At 50.6% G+C, this 24,408-nt stretch overlaps 8 protein-coding genes across 8 annotated transcripts; 4 read left to right on the forward strand and 4 right to left on the reverse strand.

Moving 5' to 3' along the window:
- N7482_002072 (ATP-dependent RNA helicase) lies at positions 1-1,662 on the reverse strand (the record flags this gene model as incomplete). The annotated part of the gene is made up of 1 exon (XM_056684197.1): positions 1-1,662. The coding sequence occupies one exon, from the start codon at positions 1,660-1,662 to the stop codon at positions 1-3; it is 1,662 nt and encodes a 553-aa protein (XP_056547803.1).
- A 2,384-nt stretch (positions 1,663-4,046) lies between these two features.
- On the reverse strand, positions 4,047-5,349 carry N7482_002073 (NADP-dependent oxidoreductase; the record flags this gene model as incomplete). The annotated part of the gene is made up of 5 exons (XM_056684198.1): positions 4,047-4,525; positions 4,600-4,716; positions 4,768-4,963; positions 5,037-5,121; positions 5,174-5,349. 5 exons carry the CDS (start codon positions 5,347-5,349, stop codon positions 4,047-4,049), a joined length of 1,053 nt encoding a protein of 350 aa, XP_056547804.1.
- An 828-nt stretch (positions 5,350-6,177) lies between these two features.
- N7482_002074 (uncharacterized protein) lies at positions 6,178-6,876 on the reverse strand (the record flags this gene model as incomplete). The annotated part of the gene is made up of 1 exon (XM_056684199.1): positions 6,178-6,876. One exon carries the CDS (start codon positions 6,874-6,876, stop codon positions 6,178-6,180), a length of 699 nt encoding a protein of 232 aa, XP_056547805.1.
- Positions 6,877-9,201: 2,325 nt separating this feature from the next.
- N7482_002075 (INSIG family protein) lies at positions 9,202-10,378 on the forward strand (the record flags this gene model as incomplete). Its single annotated transcript, XM_056684200.1, has 2 exons — positions 9,202-9,927; positions 10,010-10,378. The coding sequence occupies 2 exons, from the start codon at positions 9,202-9,204 to the stop codon at positions 10,376-10,378; spliced, it is 1,095 nt and encodes a 364-aa protein (XP_056547806.1).
- Positions 10,379-11,159: 781 nt separating this feature from the next.
- On the forward strand, positions 11,160-13,223 carry N7482_002076 (phosphoribosylaminoimidazolecarboxamide formyltransferase/IMP cyclohydrolase; the record flags this gene model as incomplete). The annotated part of the gene is made up of 4 exons (XM_056684201.1): positions 11,160-11,175; positions 11,278-11,404; positions 11,524-13,009; positions 13,068-13,223. 4 exons carry the CDS (start codon positions 11,160-11,162, stop codon positions 13,221-13,223), a joined length of 1,785 nt encoding a protein of 594 aa, XP_056547807.1.
- A 1,002-nt stretch (positions 13,224-14,225) lies between these two features.
- N7482_002077 (serine hydrolase domain-containing protein) lies at positions 14,226-16,135 on the forward strand (the record flags this gene model as incomplete). Its single annotated transcript, XM_056684202.1, has 4 exons — positions 14,226-14,766; positions 14,846-14,959; positions 15,025-15,286; positions 15,352-16,135. 4 exons carry the CDS (start codon positions 14,226-14,228, stop codon positions 16,133-16,135), a joined length of 1,701 nt encoding a protein of 566 aa, XP_056547808.1.
- Positions 16,136-19,551: 3,416 nt separating this feature from the next.
- Positions 19,552-21,148, reverse strand: N7482_002078 (uncharacterized protein; the record flags this gene model as incomplete). Its single annotated transcript, XM_056684203.1, has 2 exons — positions 19,552-20,755; positions 20,820-21,148. 2 exons carry the CDS (start codon positions 21,146-21,148, stop codon positions 19,552-19,554), a joined length of 1,533 nt encoding a protein of 510 aa, XP_056547809.1.
- Positions 21,149-21,550: 402 nt separating this feature from the next.
- Positions 21,551-24,364, forward strand: N7482_002079 (putative sterol glucosyltransferase; the record flags this gene model as incomplete). The annotated part of the gene is made up of 7 exons (XM_056684204.1): positions 21,551-21,659; positions 21,716-22,406; positions 22,465-22,622; positions 22,678-23,041; positions 23,118-23,468; positions 23,533-24,101; positions 24,162-24,364. 7 exons carry the CDS (start codon positions 21,551-21,553, stop codon positions 24,362-24,364), a joined length of 2,445 nt encoding a protein of 814 aa, XP_056547810.1.
- Positions 24,365-24,408: the final 44 nt, after the last annotated feature.

Below are 24,408 nucleotides of genomic sequence, written 5' to 3' on the forward strand. Positions count from 1 at the left end.
TCATCCTCCCCTGGGCTTCCCTCCACGGCCTCCGCGACGAGACCCCCGGCCCCCTCCACCTCTGCCTCCGCGGGTCTTCTCGACTCCACCCCTGTGGCCTCCTTGGCCTGCGCCAGGGCTAAGTGCATCACGCCTCTTGCCCCCGCGCGGCCTAGAAGAACTGCTTCTATCAAAGTCGTTTCCGGATGCGAAGTTGAATCCAGGGACGCCCTTCAAACCCATCTTGCCGACGACCTTTCGGTCCATTGCCGGAGGCTCAGGGCATGCCATACCCTCGACGGCCAGCTCATTCGCAAGTTGGACTAGGCCAGCCTTGTCAAGACGAACCTGCTTCAGAAGACCGGATCCCGCAAAGAAACCAATGTAAGACGAGTAGGCACGTTGCTTTGTTTCCTCTTCAATGTTGAAAAATGCCATAGTGACAGCATCTGCGAAGGCAGGGGCTCCATCAAGGACCACGTTGGTCTGGGGATGGGGCTTGATGGGCAGGTGGCGGTTAACTTTCATGAAGAAAGACTCGGCCAGGGTGAGGAGGATGATAGCACGACCATCGTTGCCAGCGCGGGCAGTACGACCAACGCGGTGAACATACTGCTCGCCGTTCGAGGGCAAACCGACCTGGATGACCAAGTCGACATTGGGGAAATCCATGCCGCGGCCAATGACATCCGAGGCGAACAGGATTCCGGCAGATGCTTCCTTGAATTGAGCCGTGGTTCTCGTGCGAGCACCCTGGTTAAGTCTAGAATGAATTTCAAACACCTTCAACGGGGTCAAACCCTTAGAAAACACTTTCGCCAAGAGGGCAACCATGTTTGCGGTGACGCCGAAGACAATAATTTTCGAGCATTTCTTGCTCTCGAGGCTCAGGAGAGAAGTAAGTGCAGTGAAGGTTTCTCCCACAGATGGCATGATGACGTGGTACTGGGGAACTCGCTCATGTGTTGGCGACTCGTTCTCCTGCATGGTCGAAATGCTAGTGTAGCCTGGCTGCAAAACCACATTGACCACGTCCTTGACTTTGGGCGGAATAGTGGCGGAGAAACACATTCCTTGCCAGCCCTTGCTCTTCTTTGAAGGAATAAGCTTGAGAATTTGCTTCACGTCAGCCAAGAATCCACTCTCAAGCATCGTGTCCGCTTCGTCCAACACGAGGGTTTGGATGTTTGACAGCTTTTCGGCAGTGTATTCGTCAGAAAGGTAGTCCTTCAGCCGCCCTGGGGTTGCGACTAGAACAGAGGGTGCCCCATTCATGAATCGATTGTGGGCAGATGCTCGGGCTGTTCCTCCGACTGCAATGTGGCACTCCAAAGGCTTCGCAAGCTGCGACGTCAATTGATCACAGGACTTGGCAATCTGCTGCGCGAGTTCTCGAGTCGGCGTAATGATCAAGATGGCGACCTGACCCCTCGGTGGTGCCGACCGAGCCTCAAGGAGACAATGCAACGCTGGCAGCAAAAAGGCAAGGGTTTTGCCAGTGCCGGTTTTGGCCTGGACGAGGCAGTCGGTGCGCCAGGTGGGAAGTTCGGTCAAAACACGCTGCTGAACCGGTGTCATGGACGTAAACCCCATCACATTGAGAGCTTGAAGGAGTCGGGGATCCAGCTTCCCAGCCATACTGGAATACGGCTGAGCGTCATCCTTAATTTCGATACCTTCCATCATGATTGAAGCTCAATAAATCTTTCAAGGCTTGCAATCGAATGTTGGATTGAAATTTCAAAGGTAGGGGCGCAAATGGGGAGTTAGGCCTAAACAGGGCAGGCTAACCGCATAGGGCAATTTGCGGGCCGTCGTGAAAGCACAAAGAGCATTGATGATTTCAAACATGGCTTCTCGTTACATCGTTTAACGTTTCTATTTGTATTCGTGGATGTTGAGAATCTGCTTGAATTGGTCAAATTCAGAGTAAGGTGCACGTGCAATTCACTATCGTGCGCCCATCGTGGGCTTATGTTAGATTTTGGTGGATCCTCTGTTTCCCGATTTGCTGGAAAGGGCTGGGGGCGAAAACTTTCACAAAATTTTACTTTTTCAAAAAGTCGTTAGAATTAAGGGGTACAAATTTGATCCGGTACAACCGGAGGTGATTATATGGAGTCAACTTGATAGTTTTCTTATCTTTTTTTTTTTTTTTTTTTTTTTTTTTTTCCCCTGCATCGGTTCCTCAAGCTCTCGACAAAGCACTTGATTGACTGACAATCTTATGTTGGACTGGTAGGGTGTGGATTCGGGTCTGATGCGGTGGGGTCTATGGAGAAGATAATCGAATGATATCGTCCTATGGGTCTAAGGGTCCGGAAATTCCTTAGCACTGCTTTCTATGAGCAAGACACAGCTCCCCCTTCATATGTGTAGACAAGGCACCGTCTCTTGCTACCGGATGAAGTTTTTCAGACCCATGAGGCTTGGATGAGAACCCTGCCTATTCTACGAGAGCGGCACGATGGTTTACACCCTCAGAGGATAGGGGATTCAGTTTTTATTACTATAAAGAACTAGCACACAGATCGGCCGAACAGGAAGCTCAGTAATCAGGCCAGTAGTCCCTTTAAAATCATCGAGAAAATAGGCCATACCTATAAACTCGATCTCCCGAACTCTATTCGTGTATACCACCAAGTCTTTTCACCTCACAAACTACGTCGTGCCTCACATATAGAGCCCCTCACCGGCCATTACGGAGACACTCCACAGATTAAAGTGGACACTCATAACGAAGAGAAGTTACCAAAATCCTAGAGTTTCATCTCTACTACAGGAAGCTACAATACAAGGTGAGATAGACTAGATATAGCATCGACGATAACTAGTGTCCGGCACGAGACTTCAAGGGCGCACCGTAGAAGCTATTGGGCTTCCACGATAGATACCCTACGAACCTGGGACCGCCTATCCGCCTACCCCTCTGGGCACGGGCAACAACTAGACGAGGGGTTCATCGATGATCACACCGATGACGATAAACCTGCGCCCTGGACGTAGCCGCTCAGGCCTAGTAGTGAGAGAAGAGCTCATCTCTCTTTCTCTTGTTTTCCCTCCCTCCGCTTCGATATATTCGTTGAATGGACTCGTCTTCTTGATGTGCTGCCAATTTTAAACAGCATCAAGAGCTTCAAGTATAATACTACGACTGCTAGGAATCCCGTCTCGTATCACTAAACAACGTAGTGGACAATTGGGACTTTTCCAGGCCAGAACAGTTGGTAGATGACAAAATCATAAGCGAAAAGGCCGATAGATATTTGTTATTGCACCAGCCCCCGAAGTACAAGCGTACTAAATGTATCTCAATCCACGGAAGTTGCGGAAAATCTTAAAGGCTCCGTGTAGCGTCGCGTACATACTGCCACCTGCCGTGACCCATGCAGCTCCCTGAAAACGCAAAGAGTTCAGAGGAATAGGCCTTTTCTTTTTCGAATGGTCTGTAAGCGAGATAACCATAAGCTGGAATGATCATACGCAGAGTATCTATTAAGAGATGGTTTTCCGCACCTCTGTGAACTGGCCAAGATGACTGTGTTGGAAGCGTCCCGACCTGTTGGTCAAGGAGTGTCTGGAAGTTACCGAAGGACGACATGTCTCATGTATGAGCTTTGATGAGATTTGAGAGTGATTAGTTGAAACGTAGGTTCTCTGGAAAATGATGCCTCGAATTTCAATGCGGAAGTCCGGGGTCTTCTTTTAAGGGAGCCCAGTACCCAATAATAATATTTACCAGGCATTTAGTGGCATCATATGATATGCTACATGCGAAGGCAACTTGCTCTTCATCTCATTGGCATTCAAAGTTCTGGGAATGAATGGTTCCCGCAATGATTCGTCTCCCGGCCCAAGTTTCTTGGTTGGGGAGTTGATCGTGTAGACGGGCCATCCATGATTTGCACGGTGGCAAATCCAGCTGACAGCTGCGGAGCTATGTGGTAGGTCCCATGACCCAAATCCCTTTATTTTTCTCTTTCTTTTATTGAGATGAACGAGCTGCCGCAGAGAAAATGAAACGAACAAGCGCATTTTCCGAGTTTGATTCTCACACCATTCAGCTCTCATTCAAAGGTGATTACGGATTTTCCAACACCTCCTCTTGCGTCGAACACAGCTTGACACGCGCCTCGAACAGCCTTTAGATCTTTGAAGTGCACCTTGGTCCCAACAACAGTATGTAGCTTCCCCAGCTCAACCCACTGACGAATGGAATTCAGGTCTGTGGAATTTGGTTCCAAGAAAATAGCCGAATACTTGACGCCATACCGCGATGCCCGCATAGTACGAATTCGATCCAGTACGTTCAACGCGACACGAATGGGATATGGTACAATAGCTTTGTCCTTCTTGTTTGGCGACAGTCGCATGAGACTCGAATTTTGTAGCACATCTCCGGACGTCAAAATGGATATGGAAACAATGGTTCCGGTCGGGCGCATGAGTGATAAATAGGGCATGGAGTTTCCGGTCGTGTCGAAAAGAAAGTCCACCGACCGCGGAGGAATAACGGTTTTGGGGTTCGATTTTGTATAGTCGATGACTGGTACCTTATCTGTTAGTTGAGCATTCAATGGAGCTTGGATAAAGGGAACGCCCTGCCTTCATCCACGACACCCTCCCCAAGGAGTTCCTTCACTCTAGCTACCTTGGAAGTAGAAACTGTCGTAATCACCCTGTCGGCACTGAACACATTTTTGGCGAGCTGGCACGCGAATAGTCCGGTGCCACTTACTGTCAGAAGGTAAGCGTTTGCTCAAAATGACACCACTTGGAGAAACATACATCCCGCGGGCACAAACACAGTCTTCCCTTTAAGGTCCCCTTGGTACCGCCGAAGTGCCTGCAGGGCTGTCATAGCCGCTAAAGGTATCGAAGCAGCATCTTTCATTGAGAGATTTTTTGGCTTCAAAGCGACAAAGTCTTCAGTTGTCTTTACCAACTCACTCCATGCCCCTGTATTGAAATTGCTCACCATTAGCTGCCAAGGAATTAAACTAGGAGAATAAGTAAGGATTTAGACCTCGATGGCATTCGGGCAACCGAGTAAAAACCTCATCGCCGATCTTGAAACAGGTTACTTGAGACCCAATATCCAGAATGGTGCCCGCACAGTCGTAGCCAATTCTATACGGGAAACTTTACCCACGACAGTCAGAACAAATCACCGTTGACCAGTATGCACACATACCTATCTCTCAGGACTAATTTGGACATGCCCGACGCTTTCTTAACGTCAATCGGGTTGATGCTGGCTGCATGGACTTTGATCAAGATGTCCGTGGGATGTTCCACGGTCGGCGCGGGGAGCTGGCATAGCTCGTAATGGTCGGGAGTGTCATATTGCGGGATGCTGATGGAAAGCATGACTGAAACTGCCTCTTACGACCCGAGCAGGTATAATCTGATATAGATTGAAATAGTTTTTAATACGTTGAGTTGAGGCGAATGAGTCGCTCAAACTCTATTCCCGTTCGGGCGCATGAATCTGGCCGACGGGAGCGGATGAAGAGTAATCAGTAGGGCCGAAGTGGAGATCGGCCTTTTTTCAACTCCTTTTTGACTCCTTTTCGCTTAGAATGTATCCTCGGGGCTCATCTCTTGAGTCCTTGCACGGTATATTATGCCCTTTTCTTTCCAGCACCATATACATGTACACTCGGAGAGTATCGGAGACAACCTAGTAGTTAGTTGAACACCTCCGATCCTCCGATCTATAATTACATAAGATATTCTACGAAATACTTCACCTGGTCAGAACTACGTTATTGGGTTCTTTATGCTTGAGCCTCGTTTGTGCGACGGGGATTGCAACGAATGGGGGCTCCACGTAAACCATTTGATTCTACTATCCAGGGCAAAACCCGACATGTAACGACCTTGGTAGTGGCTTGCTGCCACTGCCACTCGGCTTCGAAGGAACAAGGGAGACATCTGCCCAAGTGATTTGATATGGGTGAATTGTTCCGGTGGTTCCGACTTTCTGTTCAAGTGACCTTGTTTTGTAACAATGGTTCAATGGCAGAAATTGTACCCTTTAGCTTCAAAATGATAATAGTGATCATTTGTATTAGTATCGAGGGAATAGTGAATAACCACAAGCAATTTGGTTCAAGCCATTGATGAGATAGAAGAGGACGTCCCTGAACTGCGTTTGCAGCAGCTCAATTTCAGGTGCCAGAAAAAAGCAATCCATCACGCTGCACACAATGGCATAATACCCTTCATCTGGCACTTCCCGGAGCAGCACTGACCGTTCGATCCACAGAGCTCACCATCACCGATGCATGCACTAGAACCCGTGAGATCCTCTGGCAGGCTGCAGATGTTCTCCCCACCTCCCACGGTCATCTCGTTGCAGATAAATGGATGCTCACAGTCGCGATTGTTGGTGCAGGACGAGCCGTATAGCTTGTTCCCCTTGTCAAGACATTCCAAATGGTCCCTATTGTACTTGCCATACCGACAAACCAGTCCAGATGCGCACTGTGAGTGATCCGTACACGTGCTGCCAAACTGGCCCTTGGGTCTCAGGCACATGTTGTTCGGGCCACAAATGCCAGAATAGCAAGCTTCGTCGGAGTTGCACGTCATTCCGATAACTTCTTTGCCCCTGCACTTACTCATATCGCGGTCACAGTACCACTGCACAGAAGGGCAGATGCCGGGATAACTGGGACCACATGTCATGTCCACAGCCACCTTATTGTGGTGGCCGTGAAGCAGGTCAAGTGTTAATCCATCGGTGTAGGTGTAGACGCTCAATGGAATCTGGTGGAATCGGTAATAGTAGAGAACCTCGGAAGGTATCGCCGAGATATCAAGTTCGGGATTCGGAAGTGCGAGGGCAGCAGAGCTCAAGAGCACGAGCAAGGAAACGACCGAGGCATGCATGGTGTTAGGGATGCAAATTTTGCCAGTTTATCCGGTTTTGCTGGAAGAAGAATGAATATTTGGGTGAAGATGCTGCCACCGTGCCAGTGGTGGTCTTCTTATAGCTGCGGGTGATCTAGATCGGCCTCTTTCTCTGTACATCTTGAATTGAAACCAGGCCAGGGTGTCCTTCCTTCAATTGGAGAGGACTCACCTCTCCGAGTATCCGGATTCCACTATGGACTGATAGGGCATGTCGATCTTGTCGACACTTCCTCGATCCGCGAATGGTGGCAAGGTGACGTGCCAGTATACTATGCTGAATCAAAGGAGCTGGAATGATTTGCTGCGCCAGTCGGCCTCTGTTGCATGTGTGAGTTACTAGCACGACAGGAAGCAAAGCTTCTAAAATATCAATTCTTCTCAAATCCCAGAAGCTAGGTACCAGATCGAGCGCCATTGTAAGATACCGAAGAGTCTCCAACTAAACAGTCTTGCCATAGGTTAACTCTAGAAATAACCACCAGAACGTTAATTTGTAGGATGTTTTCTTAACCACTATAGAACAGGGAGCACAAATTGTGCTATCTCACAAGGTTTGAACCGGCATTTACTCTGATATTTGAGGGATACCTATCTATGGTATGCAGAATGAGATGTCAGAAATCAAGGATGGGACCACTACCTTGATAGCACATGTCAGCCCCCTGTGAAGGCGAGCAATCTTGTGCATCAACATTTTCAAGAAACAAATCTCCCACTGGATGACAGACCTCGGGTCCAAACACGCAACAAAGCATGACTACACAGTCTCTGGCACTACCTATGACTGAGAGATCAGTTTTACGAGGGAGTTTTTAGGCATTCTTCCGTGTCCTTACCAACCAGGGGCTTTGATCGCCTCTCATACTTCGAGCTACGGTCTTCGTCTGTTTCATGGAAGGAAGGCAAAGCCGTTAACTGACCTATCATTGATCGAAAGCGGTGGTTATTAATCGTAACAGCTGCATGGAGTAGTTTAAGTGGCTCCTTGAGCGAGCCTTTTCACATTAGAGCGAGACAACTCCACCGAGAGTGGTCTAATTAGACGCTCTGCTGGACTGGTCCTGTTGGTTCGAAGCGTGGCTTACATGGGCCTGCAGACGGTTGGGCCTCGTAAAGCACCTCTGGCCAAGTCCATTGGACCAGCGGCTTATGAATCTCGAGTCGAAGCTCCAGCGGGATGAACGGCGTATCTCCTCCTGTGCTTTGGAACGACATCGGCTTTGGAGTTGGCACGTTCCGGCTGTCCTCCGCGAACTTGGCTGGGCGAGTTCCCTGGGGAATGCTTCGACCAGAGCACCCCTAGGAAGGAAAGGGAGGAATCATCGATGGACTCGGGGTACTCCAAGCGTCGGGTCTACGCTGCTCGGGTGGATCGTATCCCCCTCTCCTCCTCGCCCGCACCTCCTCACCGTGCCACGAGACGAGCTGCAGCTGCAGATTGACATCCGGGCATGTGATGGCCCCTCTTTTTCTCCTCTCTAGTCTCGCATGGCTTCTCTTGTTTTCTTTCTCTTCACTTTTGTGAAACACCTTGAGGTACACTGATTCTCTGGGGGGAGATCACTCTATAGCTTCAACATCGCACCTGCAACGCTAAGTTGGGCTTCCCCGCGGCCTCGGATTGGCAACTAGCACCACTAGCACCACGAGCACATCAGTCCGGGAGGCTACGCCGAAACACGGAGACGCACAAGCAGCGGCCAGAAGCGTCGGGTGGCTGATGACAAAAGGCTAGAAGCTCTCCGGAAACAGTTTCGGGCGCCAAAACAGCCGGCTCCTCCGACGCAGAGTGGCACTAACCGCAGTAGTCCGCCGGAGACCATTGCTCCTTCGCTTTCTCATTGACGTATTCTCCCACCTTTCCCAACACTTTTTATTTCGAAGCTTTCTCTTCGCCAGCAGCCCAATACACGAACCCATTGCTTGCGTTGCCACCTTCTGACCGAACGAGTCCTTCCAGTCGCAGCCTCTGGTAAGGGTCCCCACCCCTGTCAACACCTTTCCCGAGCTCGTACCGCCCTGTCTACTGCCATTCCACCGAGAATTTCGCTGACACCTGTTCGTCCGCAGAGACGCGTCGCACGGCCAAAATCTTGGACATTTAAGCTACCTGCAAAGTGTCTGTTTGACCTGAACTGTCCAGGCGGTCTTGGGTGGTTTTCAGCGTGAACGCCTGGTTCTATCGCTCCGAAATCAAACGCTCTAGTTTTCTAAGCATCCCCGTTTGCCACAGTCGACACGATCCTCTGAACTTGCTGTTGAAGTGAACCCGCGAGAAAGAAAACCAGCCGCCCGTACACAATGGCGGAACAACCTCGTATCCTGCGCCCGCGCCCGCGACGTGCCTTCGAGGTTACACCCGCGTCCAACGAGTCGTCCTCACCTCCCACGCCCAGCGAAGCTACCAATGCCGACTTTCTGAACCCCAGCGGCCGGGACACCGCGCCCAATTCGACGAGTGTCAGTCGCACGGGCTCGATCTTGAACCTGACCTCCTCGACCCTATATGGCATCTACTCCCCCACCGCATTCGACAGCTTTCGTGATGAATCCAGCCCCTGGGGCACTGAGGCCCACACACCCGCTGCGACTCATCCGCCAGAACCGTCGCAACAAGCGGCAGCGAGGTCGGCCACGGAGCCACGTCAGTTTGCTTTGCGGCGGACGCGCTCGCGACTCAGCCATGGGCTGTTCCGTGGTGTCATCTTGCCACAGGCGATGAGCAGCGCCCTCCTATTTGGCTTCGGCATTGTCTACGGAGTCATCACCGTTCACTTGCACGACAACCACTGGATTACTCCTGTCAAACTGGAGAATGTCCACTACTACGACTCATGGCAATATTTGGGCTTCTGGGGATTGGCAGGCATTGCGCTTGGGAACGTGTTGCCCTGGCTCGACAATTGGCGCGAGAACGAGCTGATGAAGGGTGACGAGTCAAAAGAGGGTGAGGGTGTGGACCGCACACCCTCATGGGTGACTGTCGCTCGCAGCGTGGGTGCATTTGTCGGCATTGCCTTCGCCATGGTACGCCTCACTGCGTCTTCCCTTCCCCGGATTTGCATCCCACCCATCCTATTGAACACCCGCTAACATCCAGTTTTTCTAGCGACGACTTCCTTGGGAGTCCACCACCCAAGCCTCGCTGACCCTAGCCCTCGCAAACCCCGTCCTCTGGTACCTGATCGACCGCACCTCGGCTGGCTTCCTCCTCTCTACCGCAGTTAGCCTGACCGGAATGAGTGTCGTTTTAGGATTGAAGCCAGAGCTGATTCCTGTGTCCACCGGCCCGACGGTCGGCACTACCCTGCTGAATGGAACTGGATGGGAAAATGCACTTGGAGCAGGAATTTCGCAAGAGAGCATCGCGGTCCGCACCTGGGTCGCCAGTGTCATTTTCTGCGCGTGCGTGTGCTTTGGCAATATTGGTCGCCAGCTCGCTATCGGTGCTGGCAACAGAGATACCCTGAAGCCGTGAGGAATTAGGCCTCACGGTGTACGTTAAAAAGGCATTCAGAGCGAATCAATGTCGATGAAAACTAGGATTGTCCCGGGTTACTTGTTATGTCATGATATTTTTTTTTCAGACAGAATTTGTTTTATTTATGGATGTAATAGAACTGGCCTCCGAGCTAAATTTTCCACTCACATCACACACAGACATGAGATGAAAAGAAAAAAAAAGATAGGTTTTACGTGTGGGTTGTAGAATCAATCATTGCAATTCCTACCACATGAACCCGAAGGTCAGGCAGGTACTGCACCCAAGATCGACCCTGTACAGACAAGCTGTACTCGGTCTCCATTCTCTATGACGATTTCCGTACTTCCTTGGACGAATCCTCGTAGGAACGCTTTTTGAGAAGAATGTTGTTTTTTTGCGTTGTTCATGAAGAAGAAAAGAAAAAAGAAGAGGAAAAAAAACGCCGGGAAAGCGCTTTTGAAGGCGCGGGTGGGTCACCTGACCAGATGACTCAGATCGGCGCGGCGATTGGGGCGCCGATGATACGCTGTACTCATCGTCATTGCATGTGGTTTGTGCGTAATTCTCGTATTCCCTGTATTATAGTACCCCTCGTCCGATTGCGGCCAAACCCCGCGGCAGAACAGAAATATTTCTTTTCCACTCTTGTTCAAGCTGCAATACCCCGTCGTTGCTTGGATTCAGGTATGTTGACTGGTGCTTTCCCTAAGCGAAGCTTAATTGAAGCTTCTCTCATCTCGATCGTGCTTGCTGACCAACTCTCAGTGTCGACATCATGTCTCAGAAGTCCGGTAGGCGCGCTTGGCCTTATATTGTTCCCCGGATTACTTGACGGTAGTTTTGGGGTTATACCTAGAGTCAACGCTGACATGCTTGTCTTTCTTTGGGAACAGCTATCATCTCCGTCTACGACAAGACTGGACTGCTGGATCTGGCCAAGGGCCTGGTCAAGCAGAATGTCCGTCTTCTTGCCTCTGGCGGTACCGCCAGGATGATCCGTGAGGCAGGCTTCCCCGTCGAGTAAGTCTACTTTCTGGCCTCTCGTGTTTTGACCGAGCACCGAAGCGTAAACATGGGCCTCTAGGCGATTATATGGTCGATTCGAGAGATGTCAACGCTGACAATTCTTCCTTCCATAGGGACGTCTCCGCCATCACCCATGCGCCTGAAATGCTCGGTGGCCGTGTCAAGACCCTCCACCCGGCTGTGCACGGCGGTATCCTTGCCCGCGACATCGAGTCTGACGAGAAGGACCTTGCCGAGCAAAATATCGCCAAGGTAAACTACGTTGTGTGCAACCTGTACCCCTTCAAGGAGACTGTCGCCAAGGTGAACGTCACCATCGATGAGGCCGTGGAGGAGATCGATATCGGTGGTGTGACCCTGCTCCGCGCTGCGGCCAAGAACCACAAGCGTGTGACCATCCTGTCGGACCCTAACGACTACCCTGAGTTCCTTAAGGAGCTCGAGGCTGGTGAGATCACCGATGCCAGCCGCAAGCACTACGCCCTGAAGGCCTTCGAGCAGACCGCCGACTATGACACTGCTATCTCTGGTTTCTTCCGTAAGGAGTACGCTGGGAATGGTCTGCAGCAGCTCTCTCTGCGCTACGGCACCAACCCGCACCAGAAGCCTGCTTCCGCTTTCATGCCTCAGGGCAAGCTGCCCTTCAAGGTTCTGAATGGCTCTCCCGGCTACGTCAATCTGCTTGACGCCCTCAACGCCTGGCCGCTGGTTAAGGAGCTCAAGCAGGCTCTCGGCTTCCCGGCCGCCGCCAGCTTCAAGCACGTTTCTCCCGCTGGAGCTGCCATTGGTGTTCCTTTGAACGAGAAGGAGCGCAAGGTCTACATGGTTGACGACATCAAGGGCATCGAGTCCTCTGCTCTGGCCCAGGCTTACGCCCGCGCCCGAGGCGCCGACCGCATGTCCAGCTTTGGCGATATCCTCGCCCTCAGCGACATCGTCGACACCCCCACTGCCAAGATCATCTCACGCGAGGTGTCCGACGGTGTCATTGCCGCCGGCTACGAGCCCGAGGCTCTGGAGATCTTGTCTAAGAAGAAGGGTGGCAAGTACCTTGTTCTTCAGATGGACGAACACTACACTCCCGCCCCCGAAGAGTCTCGCACCCTGTACGGTGTGCAGCTCACCCAGCACCGTAACGACGTTATCATCTCGCCCAGCAAGACCTTCAACAATGTCATCACGCCCAAGAACGTCCAGTCCCTGCCCGAGGCTGCTCTCCGCGATCTGACTGTTGCCACCATCGCCCTGAAGTACACCCAGTCCAACTCGGTCTGCTACGCCCTGAATGGCCAAGTTATCGGCCTTGGCGCCGGACAGCAGAGCCGTATCCACTGCACCCGTTTGGCTGGTGACAAGGCCGACAACTGGTGGATGCGCTTCCACGACCGTGTTATCAACATTAAGTGGAAGCAGGGCACCAAGCGTGCTGACAAGAGCAATGCCATCGACCTGCTCTGCTCAGGCCAGACCCCTCGCAATGATGCTGAGAAGGTCGAGTACGAGCGCGTCTTCGAGGAGGTCCCCGCTCCCTTCACCCAGGAGGAGCGCGATTCCTGGCTCCAGAAGCTGGGCGAGGTTGCCGTCTCTTCTGACGCTTTCGTATGTTCTTCTCCCTTCCTTTCTGCTCTTGGATTCGCCCACTGATTATTTGCTACAGTTCCCCTTCATTGACAACGTCTTCCGCGCCGCCCGCTCCGGCGTTAAGTACATTGCCGCCCCCACCGGCAGCCAGAACGACACCCCCGTCTTCGAGACCGCGGAGAAGCTGGGCATCACTTTTGTCGAGCAGGGTGTCCGTCTGTTCCACCACTAAATTGGTGTCGTGGCTTGGATGAGAGGATTTGCGGGTATACCTGTCTTGGTGCAAAAAGAACCTTAGGTTATGATGATGATAGCTTTCTTTGTTTACGATGTAGAAAATCGCACATATTTTGGACTACCTTACTCTCCCATTCATCAGTGGTTGGTGATCTCGAAAAGCTGTTACCCGAACTTCGGGAACTAAGCAAGCCCGGGCGGAATGATGCTTCACGTTGACACCTATCCTATACGCCGACGGTGCGTTGCACAAGGGGGCGAACATAGCACAAACTATTTATCCCCTGGTGAGCCTGGAAAGCTAATTGAAGTAAACTTTCTCGATGTGACACCAGTATAACGACCAGAAATTTGGACCGTTCTTGTGTCATTCGGCTCCGCAGGTCTGGCGCTGTGGACGACGCACTCGTTTCATCCGGTCCGGGACCTAGATGTTCATTATAGATAGATTATATACTATGCCTTTTTTACATTTTACAATCTCCGATCCCTGAGCGTTACCGCCTACCTGAATGGGGAATGTCTGACGCATACTTCAAGTGAATCAAGATATTTTCTCGCGGCTCATATTGTCAAACATTATCGGACACCTACATTCCCTTCAGGTCATTGGTATGCCACATAAGGGGCCCTACCAAACAACAGCTCAATTTGCTTTTGCTACATTGAGCTCTCGCGGCAACGGTTCATTTTCGGAATCCGACGTCGGGATGGCTTGTGTCTCCCAATCTCTTCCTTGAATCATGGTCAGTGCCTGCATAATAAAGGACAATTTTCCCGAATTCATGTGCGTACTGCGTATTTAGGAGAGGTAAACATTCGGAATCCCCTTATGAAGACCACCGCCACACAGCAGTTACACTCTATATGAAATTAGATCTCAACATTGTCTCCAATATAGAGTCCGGACGGCACAATCACTCCGGGTATAAATTCGACGCTGAAGGACAGCATGACGTGACGTTCAACATTCTCATTCGAGATGCCTTCATTCACCATGAAAGTGCTTCCCATGTCGCTGGCGCTCTTAGCTTCTGCCGGCGCACAAGCAGCGGCCACGTATTGCCCCCTGCTTGGACCTATCTTCCCGGCTCCCACAAACCTTTCAACCGACCCAACTTTGGCTGCAGCATTTCACAATATTTCTTCCATCCTGGAACAAGCTACCAACAATGGAACGCTATCTGAAAATTCGATCTCGTTGCAGATTTTCGACAGGAGCCACGCTGGCCCACTGCTGAGTTTCTCTTACACTGCCAGAAGTATTAACACTACCCTGGGAGTGAGCACGGTCGACCAAGATACAGTGTTCCGCGTGGGAAGTGTGTCAAAACTATGGACAATGGTTCTTTTCCTGGCAGAAGAAGGCCTATGGCCCTTCCAAGAGCCGGTTGCAAGATTTGTTCCAGAGCTCCGCCAAGCCGCCATCGAGGTTGAGCAGGATCCACGTAAAAGATGGAATAATATCGACTATGTGCGATGGGGTGATGTGACGATTGGAGAGCTAGCGAGCCATTTGGCTGGCATTGCAAGAGACTGTCAGTGTCCCCCTCCCCCCAACCCAAAACAAAGTCTACTCCCCGTTGATTCGACACTAACATCAATATAACGTATCAGACGGTGTACTTGATCTTACTGAGATGGCTTCTCAAATGGAGCAATTGGGATTCCCTGCGCTCCCACAGTCTGAAGTGCCTCCGTGTGGTGTGCCGGTTCCCTGCAATAGAGCACGTACGTCGATAGGTACCTCAACGCGTTTTCATTGCCCGATTGGCTAATCAGGATTTGCATTGTAGAGTTCTTCAACGGGCTGCTTCGGAGCCATCCTATCGTGCCGACATCATCGACCCCAGTGTACTCAAATGCCGCGTTCCAAATCCTTGCATACGTGCTGGAGACCATGACCGGTCGAACATATGAGCAACTTCTTCAACGAGATATCATTGAGCCACTAGGGCTTAATGGAACATACTACAATACACCCAACATGTCGCTAGGTGTCATTCCCGACCAGCTTGGCGAATACTATTGGAACTTTGACTTGGGCGATGAAGGCCCGTGAGCTCTCCCTACCCCCTTCTTGGCTCGCTTTGAGTTGGAGGAATCTGACCGTGTTCTTCCAGTGCTGGAGGCATTTACTCAACTTCAAGAGACATGGCAGCTCTGGGCCGAGCAATTCTGAACAGCTCACTATTTCCTCCGTTTATCACCCGGCGATGGATGAAACCCGCCGCCCATACATCGTCCCTAGACTATGCCGTTGGGGCTCCGTGGGAGATTGTCTCATTTGGCGATGAGCCTCCACTTGATATTTATTCCAAATCAGGCGACATAGGGGCATATTCATCCATTATCGCGTTATCACCAGATTACGACGTGGGCTTCACCATCCTTGCTGCCGGTACGGACGGCCACGCAAAGATCGCCTTAGCCTCCGACCTTATTTCAGCGGCTCTTCTTCCAGCCCTCAAAGCAAGTGCCAAGAACCAAGCAGCGCAGCGGTTTGCAGGAAATTATGCAGCAACTGATGGCACCAACTCTTCAATCTCCATCACAACAGATGCCGGGCCTGGATTACTGGTGACAAGCTGGGTCAACAATGGAACTGACCTCATCCAGTCTCTGATGACTCTCCAACACATCAGCGACCCTTCTATTTTTAGCATTCGCTTATATCCAACCGGCCTTGAAAGTCCAGGGAGGATATCGTTCAGAGCTCTGATGCCTCCAATACTCTCAACGGCTGGACACGGACCATTCACATCGTCCTGCATCACTTGGGTCACCCTCGATGCGCAGATTTACGGGAATATTGGGATTGATGAGTTTTTTTTTAGCCTGGATCAGTCGGGCAATGCCGCTAGCATAAGTCCTCGGGTCCTGCGCATCACTCTGCCAAAGACATGAACCGGTCAATAGAAGTGGTTTCTAAATTGAACTTGAAGGCGTGCCTCGTCAACTTATCTCTCTAATCTCCGGCAGTATATTTTACCAAACTTTATCTTATTAGCTCTCAATCGAGTGCTCAACGTGAGGGTGGCCTAGCATGGAAACCAACGATGACAAGAAAAGGAAAGAGAAAAAGATGAGCGGGGCTTCCTATTCTAGATATAGGTAAGGGGCAATAGCCCAAGTCTCCAAGAAGCGTAACATTGCCCTTCACGAATTCTAATATTATAACTTGCGCAATTATATGGGAATAGAAATTAGGAGGACGTAAGCTACGTATCAACGTAGGGTGTGGACTAGATCTATATACTGACAAAGATGGGTGATTTTAAGTTATATAGAAATCCCTATGGCTAGAGCTAGTTCATAGTATTACGCTTGGCAAATCATCAAAAAGAAGAGTCCATTTAACGAAGATATCGAATCTAAGGACAGAGAGGCGAGCTCCCTGTTTCAGGACTACAAGCACCGGAACATTCCATGTCATATGCTTATCATGTCATATGCTTATCATGTCATCGTTACACGTAGCTCCTAGGAGATACATAGCTCTTGGTGGCCCATCTTTATCTGAGCCCCTTAAGTAGTTGGCTAAGATACAATTTGCAACCCAAGGCCTCTAGGTAATTGCCTTGTATTTAGAATTTGGATGGCAACTCATAAGCTTGGTCTTTTGTCGGCAGCTCGTGAGTTTGGACTGCTGAGAGTTCGTGAATCATTCTGGCGCCTAGTTCCTGAGGAGGCTGCACATCGTTATTGTCGAATTCCATGAAATTTACCTGCGACTGTCGCTTTTGGCGTCGGAAAAGCAGCAAAACAAGGAGCAATCCGAAAACTCCGACTGGAACAGCAACCCCGATTCCAGCTTTTGCACCAGTTGAAAGTTCAGAAGACCCCGAGGATGTCTGGGCGGTCGGTTGCGACGTGGGTTGCGAGGTGACAAGGCTTGAATTTGCAGTCGCTGATACACCCGATGCGCTTGAGGTAGATGTTATTAAGCTGAGCGTTTGAGAAATTGTTGATGCGCTTGAGGTAGATGTTGTTGAGCTGAGCTTTTGAGGAATTGTTAGAGCGCTCGAGGTACCGCAGCAGTCCGTGTTATCGCCACAGCACCAGGTTTTCGAGTTCTCTGTACCATCACACGATGTCATTAGCGCGTGGTCACTGCCATCATTATACTAGTACATAGGATTTTGTTAGCGGTAATTGGTAATATAATGACTTCAAAAATGGAGAACAAGGAGGGTCGGAAATTAATGCTTTCTCTGATTTATTTCAGGGACGTACCTTGGCATCTAGACAGACGGACAAACAGGAGGAATTCCAGTTTTCATAAGCACAGCTCACACGCCAGAAGCTCCCACCAGTCTTTAGTTTATTCCAGCAAAGCCCATTGTCGAGGCAAATATCCTGGCTGTAGGGGCTAGTTGCTGTGCGATTAGTGCCACAGCACATGGCCGTGTCACCGCAAGGTTGGTAATCTGGGCTTGACTCAAGGGTGCCATTGAATCTGTAGCAAGAGGACGCGGATGAGACAGATCGTGCGAAAAGAAGACAAAAAAGACAGGAGACCAGATCGCGAAATTGGAGTCCGTTGCGCGCGCTCATATTTCTCGCTGAAAGTGATTGTTGGGCTTGGCTGCGACTTTATTCACCATGAGCAAATTTGCTGGCGAACGTCATCAGAGGGGGAAAAGGAGGGATATGTTGGTTTTCGAAGCCAAAGGTAACCAAACCAACAGCTTTCGGGGGCGAAAACGAACTGGGTCAGGAGGCTCAAGGTTTAGGCCGTTCAAGTTAGCCGAGGACAGAGAGATGAAGATGGAGCTTTCCGAGTTTGAGAGCCAAATAGGTGCTCGGCATTTAACGAGACTTCGTAATTGACGGTTGATCATGTACAACCAATACCTTTATATTTCAGGGGCTGGGCCGCTCACGAGAGCGGCACAGCCCTTACTCTATAAACCTTGCATACCTACGCGCCGGCCCCCAACATCAACACAGTGACGGCGGTGTGGGGCGACTGGAGGGCACGAATAGCTGCCATGGCCGTACTGTATGTCGACATATGTGGAGTGGTAACTTACCACTAAGAACAGGCTTATCAAGCGCCCACTTTCTCTATATTTTTGTATGTAATTTAAGTCGGAAGGCCGTTCTGCGCGTATCTAGTCCACAAAATAATTTACCACTGCCGGACTGGCCCGAAAGATTAGTATGCTCGGTGGTAGATAGAAATCATTGATTGGGAGCGTCCGATCACCAACGACCGAAGCATGGAGGCGATGAGAAACATTTTCACCTACACCTCTGTCACTGAACGCTAAGTTGGAGAGACCTGAGCATAAAGGCAGAGCTTCTACGCTCTGCATTCTTTCAACCTCCGTTACAAAGTGAATCATGGCTGGGTTTGCAGCGCTGCAAAGCGGCTTCGATAGTTAACTCAAACTGGTATCGGCCTCGCGGTACTGGGCGCGTGCTGAAACGCCGTGGTCCCCACTCTCGATCCTGGATAGTGCCAACGGTAGTGTTCTCCCCTAGAGGTGACTGTAGGTCGGCTCAGGCCATTTTCTGCTAGCGCTCACCCATACGACTTTCCGTCCCCACAATGACCTGAGCCGACTCTCTTTCCAAAATTACCCTCTTACACACTCTTACGCATCGCTATCAACTAGTTTAATTGTATTACTATGTAAGTGTAGATGTGTCTGTTCGTCGTAGTTCTTCGGTCGCGAATTAATATTGTTTAAGAATTACTTCTAGGTTATTAGCTAGATTACTAAACATATAGAAACTATTATTACTAGATTATTAGAAATTGTCTAGATATATCTATTATTTATTAGTAGGGAAGTTTAAAACAACTTATTAGATAGTTTAAATATTTCGAAAACATCGTGCGAACGAGGGTAATTTACTACGCTAAACCTAACTAGGTAATTGAAAAAGGCCTGAGCCGAGGATTTGCTTATCGGTCTTATCATCGCGCTATGGGCAGGCTGAGCTAAAAAATGGCCTGAGCCAACCTGTAATCTCCTCCTAGAGGAACTCCCGGGATCGACTTAGGCAGCTAAAGTTAGCGCCCTGGTGTGACAAGATCATTCATCCCTAGAGCATGTACAAGTATAGAAGGGCCCCGTGCAGCACAACCAACCAGCCTCTTTGAGGCGAATGTTTAAATGACACTACACGTCATAGCAACAGCAGGCTAGGTCAAAATAACTAGTTGACATGTCTTTATAAATAGATTAGTTTTGATTATCCGATTTGTCTTCAACTCTCTTAATATGCCCTACAATGCATCCGTTGGCTTAGAATTGTGAGTCTAAAGAGCCATGTGGGATCTATCACTATTGATTTGGCAACATCGGCCTCTAATCGAGACTCTCTTGGAGCAACCGTCGGCTCAGATCAGACTGAACCCATTGCTCGATCAGCGCCACAGTATCTCCAACGAGGTAGTCGTAGTTTGCACCCTGTGGTACGAACATGGACTGATGCGCTGTCACTTCATTCATATCCTCCATTAAAACAGGGGTCCAGTGAGAATTGTCGTTATGTTTCCAGTGATGAGAGGGCAAGAGGATGAACTTGCGGAGTTTCCGTTTTGAGGTCTCTGAACTGAGATCGGACTGTGACGTCGAGAGGGAAACGCTCTCTGACAAGGTTTCGCTTTTTGAGTCGAGCTTCGCGGAAGATGTGATGCTTGGGGTTTTGGGCGATGGATAATCCTTCTGAGAACTAGTTTCCTGTGCTGCCAGAGTGTAGTCGGATGATACGGAGTTCAGACTCAGTTCGTCGAGTGCTAATGTGCTTGTTGAAGATGGCGCTGTCTCTGATCCTTTCGAGGCATTCTGTCCCGCTGAAGATTCCCGCGAGAATGGCGGCTCGGTTTGATTGCGATTATTGATGTCGTTTTCTGCCGGCCTCTCTGGCGGCTTCTCGGAAGAAGACTCGACTATAGAGGCCCCCGCGGGTTCATCGGCGATGTCTTGTGTGGACTCCTCTTTGGCTTTTCGCGGTATTCGACCAGTGCTAGTGGTGTAGTAGTTGACAAACCGTACTCTTGCGGGGCTATATTCAGCTGCTTCCAACTCCATCAGGCGTTGATGTCGCTGACGAAGCTCAGAGTAATTATTGACACAGCCTGCAAATTTAACCGGCGATACAAGTCGGTCGAAAATGGACCGTGAGAGGTTGTCTGCGTTCTTATTGACAAAATGCATCACACCCTTGACAAATCCTCGTTGGATCAGGCGCACATCGTTCATAAAGGGAGGGTCAAAGTTGGGATTTGTTGTGACGGGTTTGTAGGCGGGTTCTAGTCCGAGAGATTCCTGTTCACCCGCTAGTTGGTCTTCCACGGCTATGTCTTTCTTCGGAACTGAGCCCATGATTCCGGTAGGAATGACGCGAGGGTGCAGCCCCAGAAAGGGGACATCAAAATTCACAAGCCCCAAGATGTGGTGCTTCGGTCGCCCTTGGTGTTGCAGAAGTGCAACGTCCGCAGCAAGGATCCCGCCCAGACTATGTCCGAGCAGGATAACATCCAGATCATCGGCTTCATGAGGTGACAGCCTGCAAGGAGCTGCATCAGCACGTAGACATTTTGTCAGCGTTCTGGAGCTATGTGGTCACATACCAGGCGCTGAATTGATTCACTGCCGTTTGTAATTCGCCATGAGACTTGTAGCGAGGATAGATACGAGTGAAGACCACATGCGACTCGCTCAGTAACCCTGTCACTAAATCGTGAATGTGGGCTGGAAGGTCATGAAAGCTGGCTTCCGATCCCATGAAACCATGGATGTAAATGAGTAATAGCCTGCGTTTAGCCGTGCCGTGGAGTCCTCCGGGCCGAGGCAGCGACAGGCTGGATAGCGAGCGGTTGGCATGGTCGCGAATCCGGCCTTCCATCGCCGGGTTGGACAGGGCCAAAAAGGTGGGTGGCTGGACAGGAAAGAGTGACATGAGTAAAGCAGGTTCCGCTTCTCTTCTGCTCTTCTGGGGCACAGCCACACCATCAGTCGTGGGGGATCGACTCGCACGGCCCGCTTGCCACCGCAAAAGGGGGGTAAAGGCCGGAATCCTCTCCACCAGCCTAAAGAGAGTGGCTAGAAAAGAGCGAGAGAGCGGACAGACGTCAAGGAACAAGGTTATCTCGGCCCATCAGGATTCTCTTGATGCTTGTCCATGGGCGGACCAATTGCTCCCAAACTCTGTTGCCTATCTGGGCATCGGCGCGTACGAGATTCGCCACCTGCAGTTGAAGTACGCGCAACAAACCGCATTCTTCGACCTCTTTTGGCTCTGTTGGCTCTTTCCTCACTTTCTCTCTTCATCCTCTGAGGATCCACCCCGACGGTCAGAAACATGGGAAAATCGCCAACCCCTGATGGTGAACCGGGGGTGGACCCAGCCCCCCCACCTTATTTCCCATACGTCGACCCCCAACTGACTGCTGAATCCGGCGACGCCTACAGTATGTCCCCCGGGGAAGATGAGAATGACTGGAGCTAACGGCTGGGATCATTCTAGCCAATGGCCGTATTGATGTTCACCTGGATTCCAAGCTCGCGAAATCACTTGCTCAAATCGCCGATCAGCAGCAGGAAGGCCTTTCCTATGCGCCTGATTATATCGCGGCTCAAGCTGCACAGCCCGTTGCATGCGACGTCAAGTTGAACATCGTCATCCAGATCGTGGGCAGCCGCGGAGATGTGCAGCCCTTTATCGCACTAGGCAATGCTCTGCAGAGCCATGGTCATCGGGTTCGCATTGCCACCCACGACGTCTTCGAAGACTTTGTAAAGGAGTCATTTTTGGAGTTTTTCCCCATCGGCGGCGATCCAGCACAGCTCATGGCATATATGGTCAAAAATCCAGGCCTCATCCCGCAGATCAAAACATTGCGAGATGGAGAAATCAAAAAGAAGCAGGTTATGGTCGCAGAAATGCTCCGCGGCTGCTGGAGATCATGTATCGAAGACGATCCTCTCACGCAGGAGCCATTTGTTGCAGATGCCATTATTGCCAATCCACCGAGCTTTGCACATATTCATTGTGCGCAAGCATTGGGGGTCCCGGTTCATCTCATGTTCACTATGCCTTGGAGTAGTACCAAGGCATTTCCCCATCCATTGGCCAATCTGCATTCTGAGTCTATGACAAACCCAGGGACAGCAAATTGGGTTTCGTATGGCATAGTAGAGTGGCTAACGTGGCAAGGGTGCGTTCATTCTGTTGGAATAATCATGAACCTCATGGCTAACAGAGGCTCACGACAGGTTGGGAGACGTGATCAATCGATTTCGGTCCTCGATAGACTTGGCCCCTGTTCCAAGGACAGAGGGGCCTTGTTTAGCCGAGGCGCTGGAAATTCCTATGACCTATTGTTGGTCCCCTGCACTGGTTCCAAGGCCACAGGACTGGCCGGCTCATATCGGTAGGTTCACAGAAAACCTCTCCGGAGCCCTGTTGAGATGACTGATTCCAATTAGATGTGTGTGGATTCTTCTTTTCGGATCCACCCGAGTATACGCCATCTCCTGACTTGGCAGAGTTTTTACAATCGGGCCCGCCTCCTGTATACATAGGCTTCGGGAGTATTGTCGCTGAGGACCCACAGCAGCTGATAGACACGGTGCTTACGGCAGTCTCAAGGGCTGGTGTACGGGCAATTGTTTCAAAGGGCTGGAGCGAGCTGGCTGGGCCGGCAGATGCAAATGTTTTCTACATTGGTGACTGTCCACATGGGTGGCTCTTTCGGCATGTCTCTGCCGTGGTTCACCACGGAGGGGCTGGAACCACAGCATGTGGTCTCTTAAACGGGCGGCCAACCGCCATCGTACCCTTTTTCGGCGAGTATGTTCATGTTTCCCGCAGATTTCTGTCCAAACTACCCGACTCGGTTCTGGAAAGCTAATGAAATTTACCCTAGTCAACCCTTCTGGGGCGACATGGTCGCGACCGCCGGTGCTGGCCCTAATCCAATTCCACATGCCTCACTGAATCCTCAAAATTTGGCCGACGCAATTCAGTTCTGCCTGACACCAGAGGCGGAAATTGCCGCGCAGAAGATTGCCACCAAAATGAAAGCAGAGTCTGGCGTGACAGCAGCAGTGAACTCCTTCTACCGCAATTTGCCTTTAGACCGGATGAGATGCAGTGTCATCCCTGGCCAACCCGCTGCATGGGTCTATACGCATGGCAAGCGGTCTCTGATCGTGTCCAAGGCAGCGATGAATATTTTGATTGAGTACAAAAGGATAGATGCCAAGGACACGAAATGGTCCGTGTGCTTCGCTTGACCGTTACCTATGATATGGATATGTGCTAACTTGCGGGTGAAACAGCTATGCGATCAATCCAATCATTATTGAAAACCGTCGCTGGGATCCTTTGACTGGTGTTCTCGCCGCCGCCACTTCCACCGGATCGAACATGTTACAGTCAACCGGCGAGATGTTTTACAATCCATACAAGGAATTCAAACGCAGTCGAACTGGGAGACTGTCCGAAGGGGGCTCGTCGAGCTCCCAAGCGTTCATGAACAGCCCTCGCAGTGATCAGAGTCAAAGTCCCTTCGAAACAGCGGGGAATATGGCTGGCGCGACACTGCAAGGTTTCGGTAAATTCTCTGCTACTTATTTGAGAGGTGTGATAGTCGACATTCCACACGCCGCGGCAGAGGGCTTTCGGAGAGCACCTCAGCTGTATGGCGAGAAACCCAAGGACTATGGGCATGTTCATGACTGGAAGTCTGGTGCGATAGTAGGCGGCAAGAATTTCGTCGGTGGTATGACCAGTGGTGTAGCCGGCATGTTCACACATCCATTGAAAGGGTTGATGGAAGAAGGATCAGCTGGTGCAGTTAAGGGACTTGCTAGGGGTGCCATGGGGATGGCTACAAAGATGCCTTCCGGTAAGTAGCAGCTCTCCGCGTCGAAGGACTGATCTTGGTACTAATGCTCTGAGTTTCAAGCTGGCATCGGTCTGATGGCCTATCCGTTCCATGGCATATCAAAAAGCATCGAAGCGGCATTCCGAACGAAAACACCAAAGGCCATCGTCAGCGCGCGCCTCAGAGAGGGGTATGCTCTCACAGAAATGATGCAGCTGTCTCAAGCGGAAAGGGATGAGGTGGTGCAAGTATTTGATGTACTCTTGTCCTCAATGAGCACATAGATCTCCGTAGACATTGAGGGGGGTCTACGTTATGGATTGAGGAT

Source organism: Penicillium canariense (genome assembly GCF_028826845.1).
Source record: "Penicillium canariense strain IBT 26290 chromosome Unknown utg000001l_segment0_segment0, whole genome shotgun sequence".
NCBI classification, from domain to species: domain Eukaryota; kingdom Fungi; phylum Ascomycota; class Eurotiomycetes; order Eurotiales; family Aspergillaceae; genus Penicillium; species Penicillium canariense.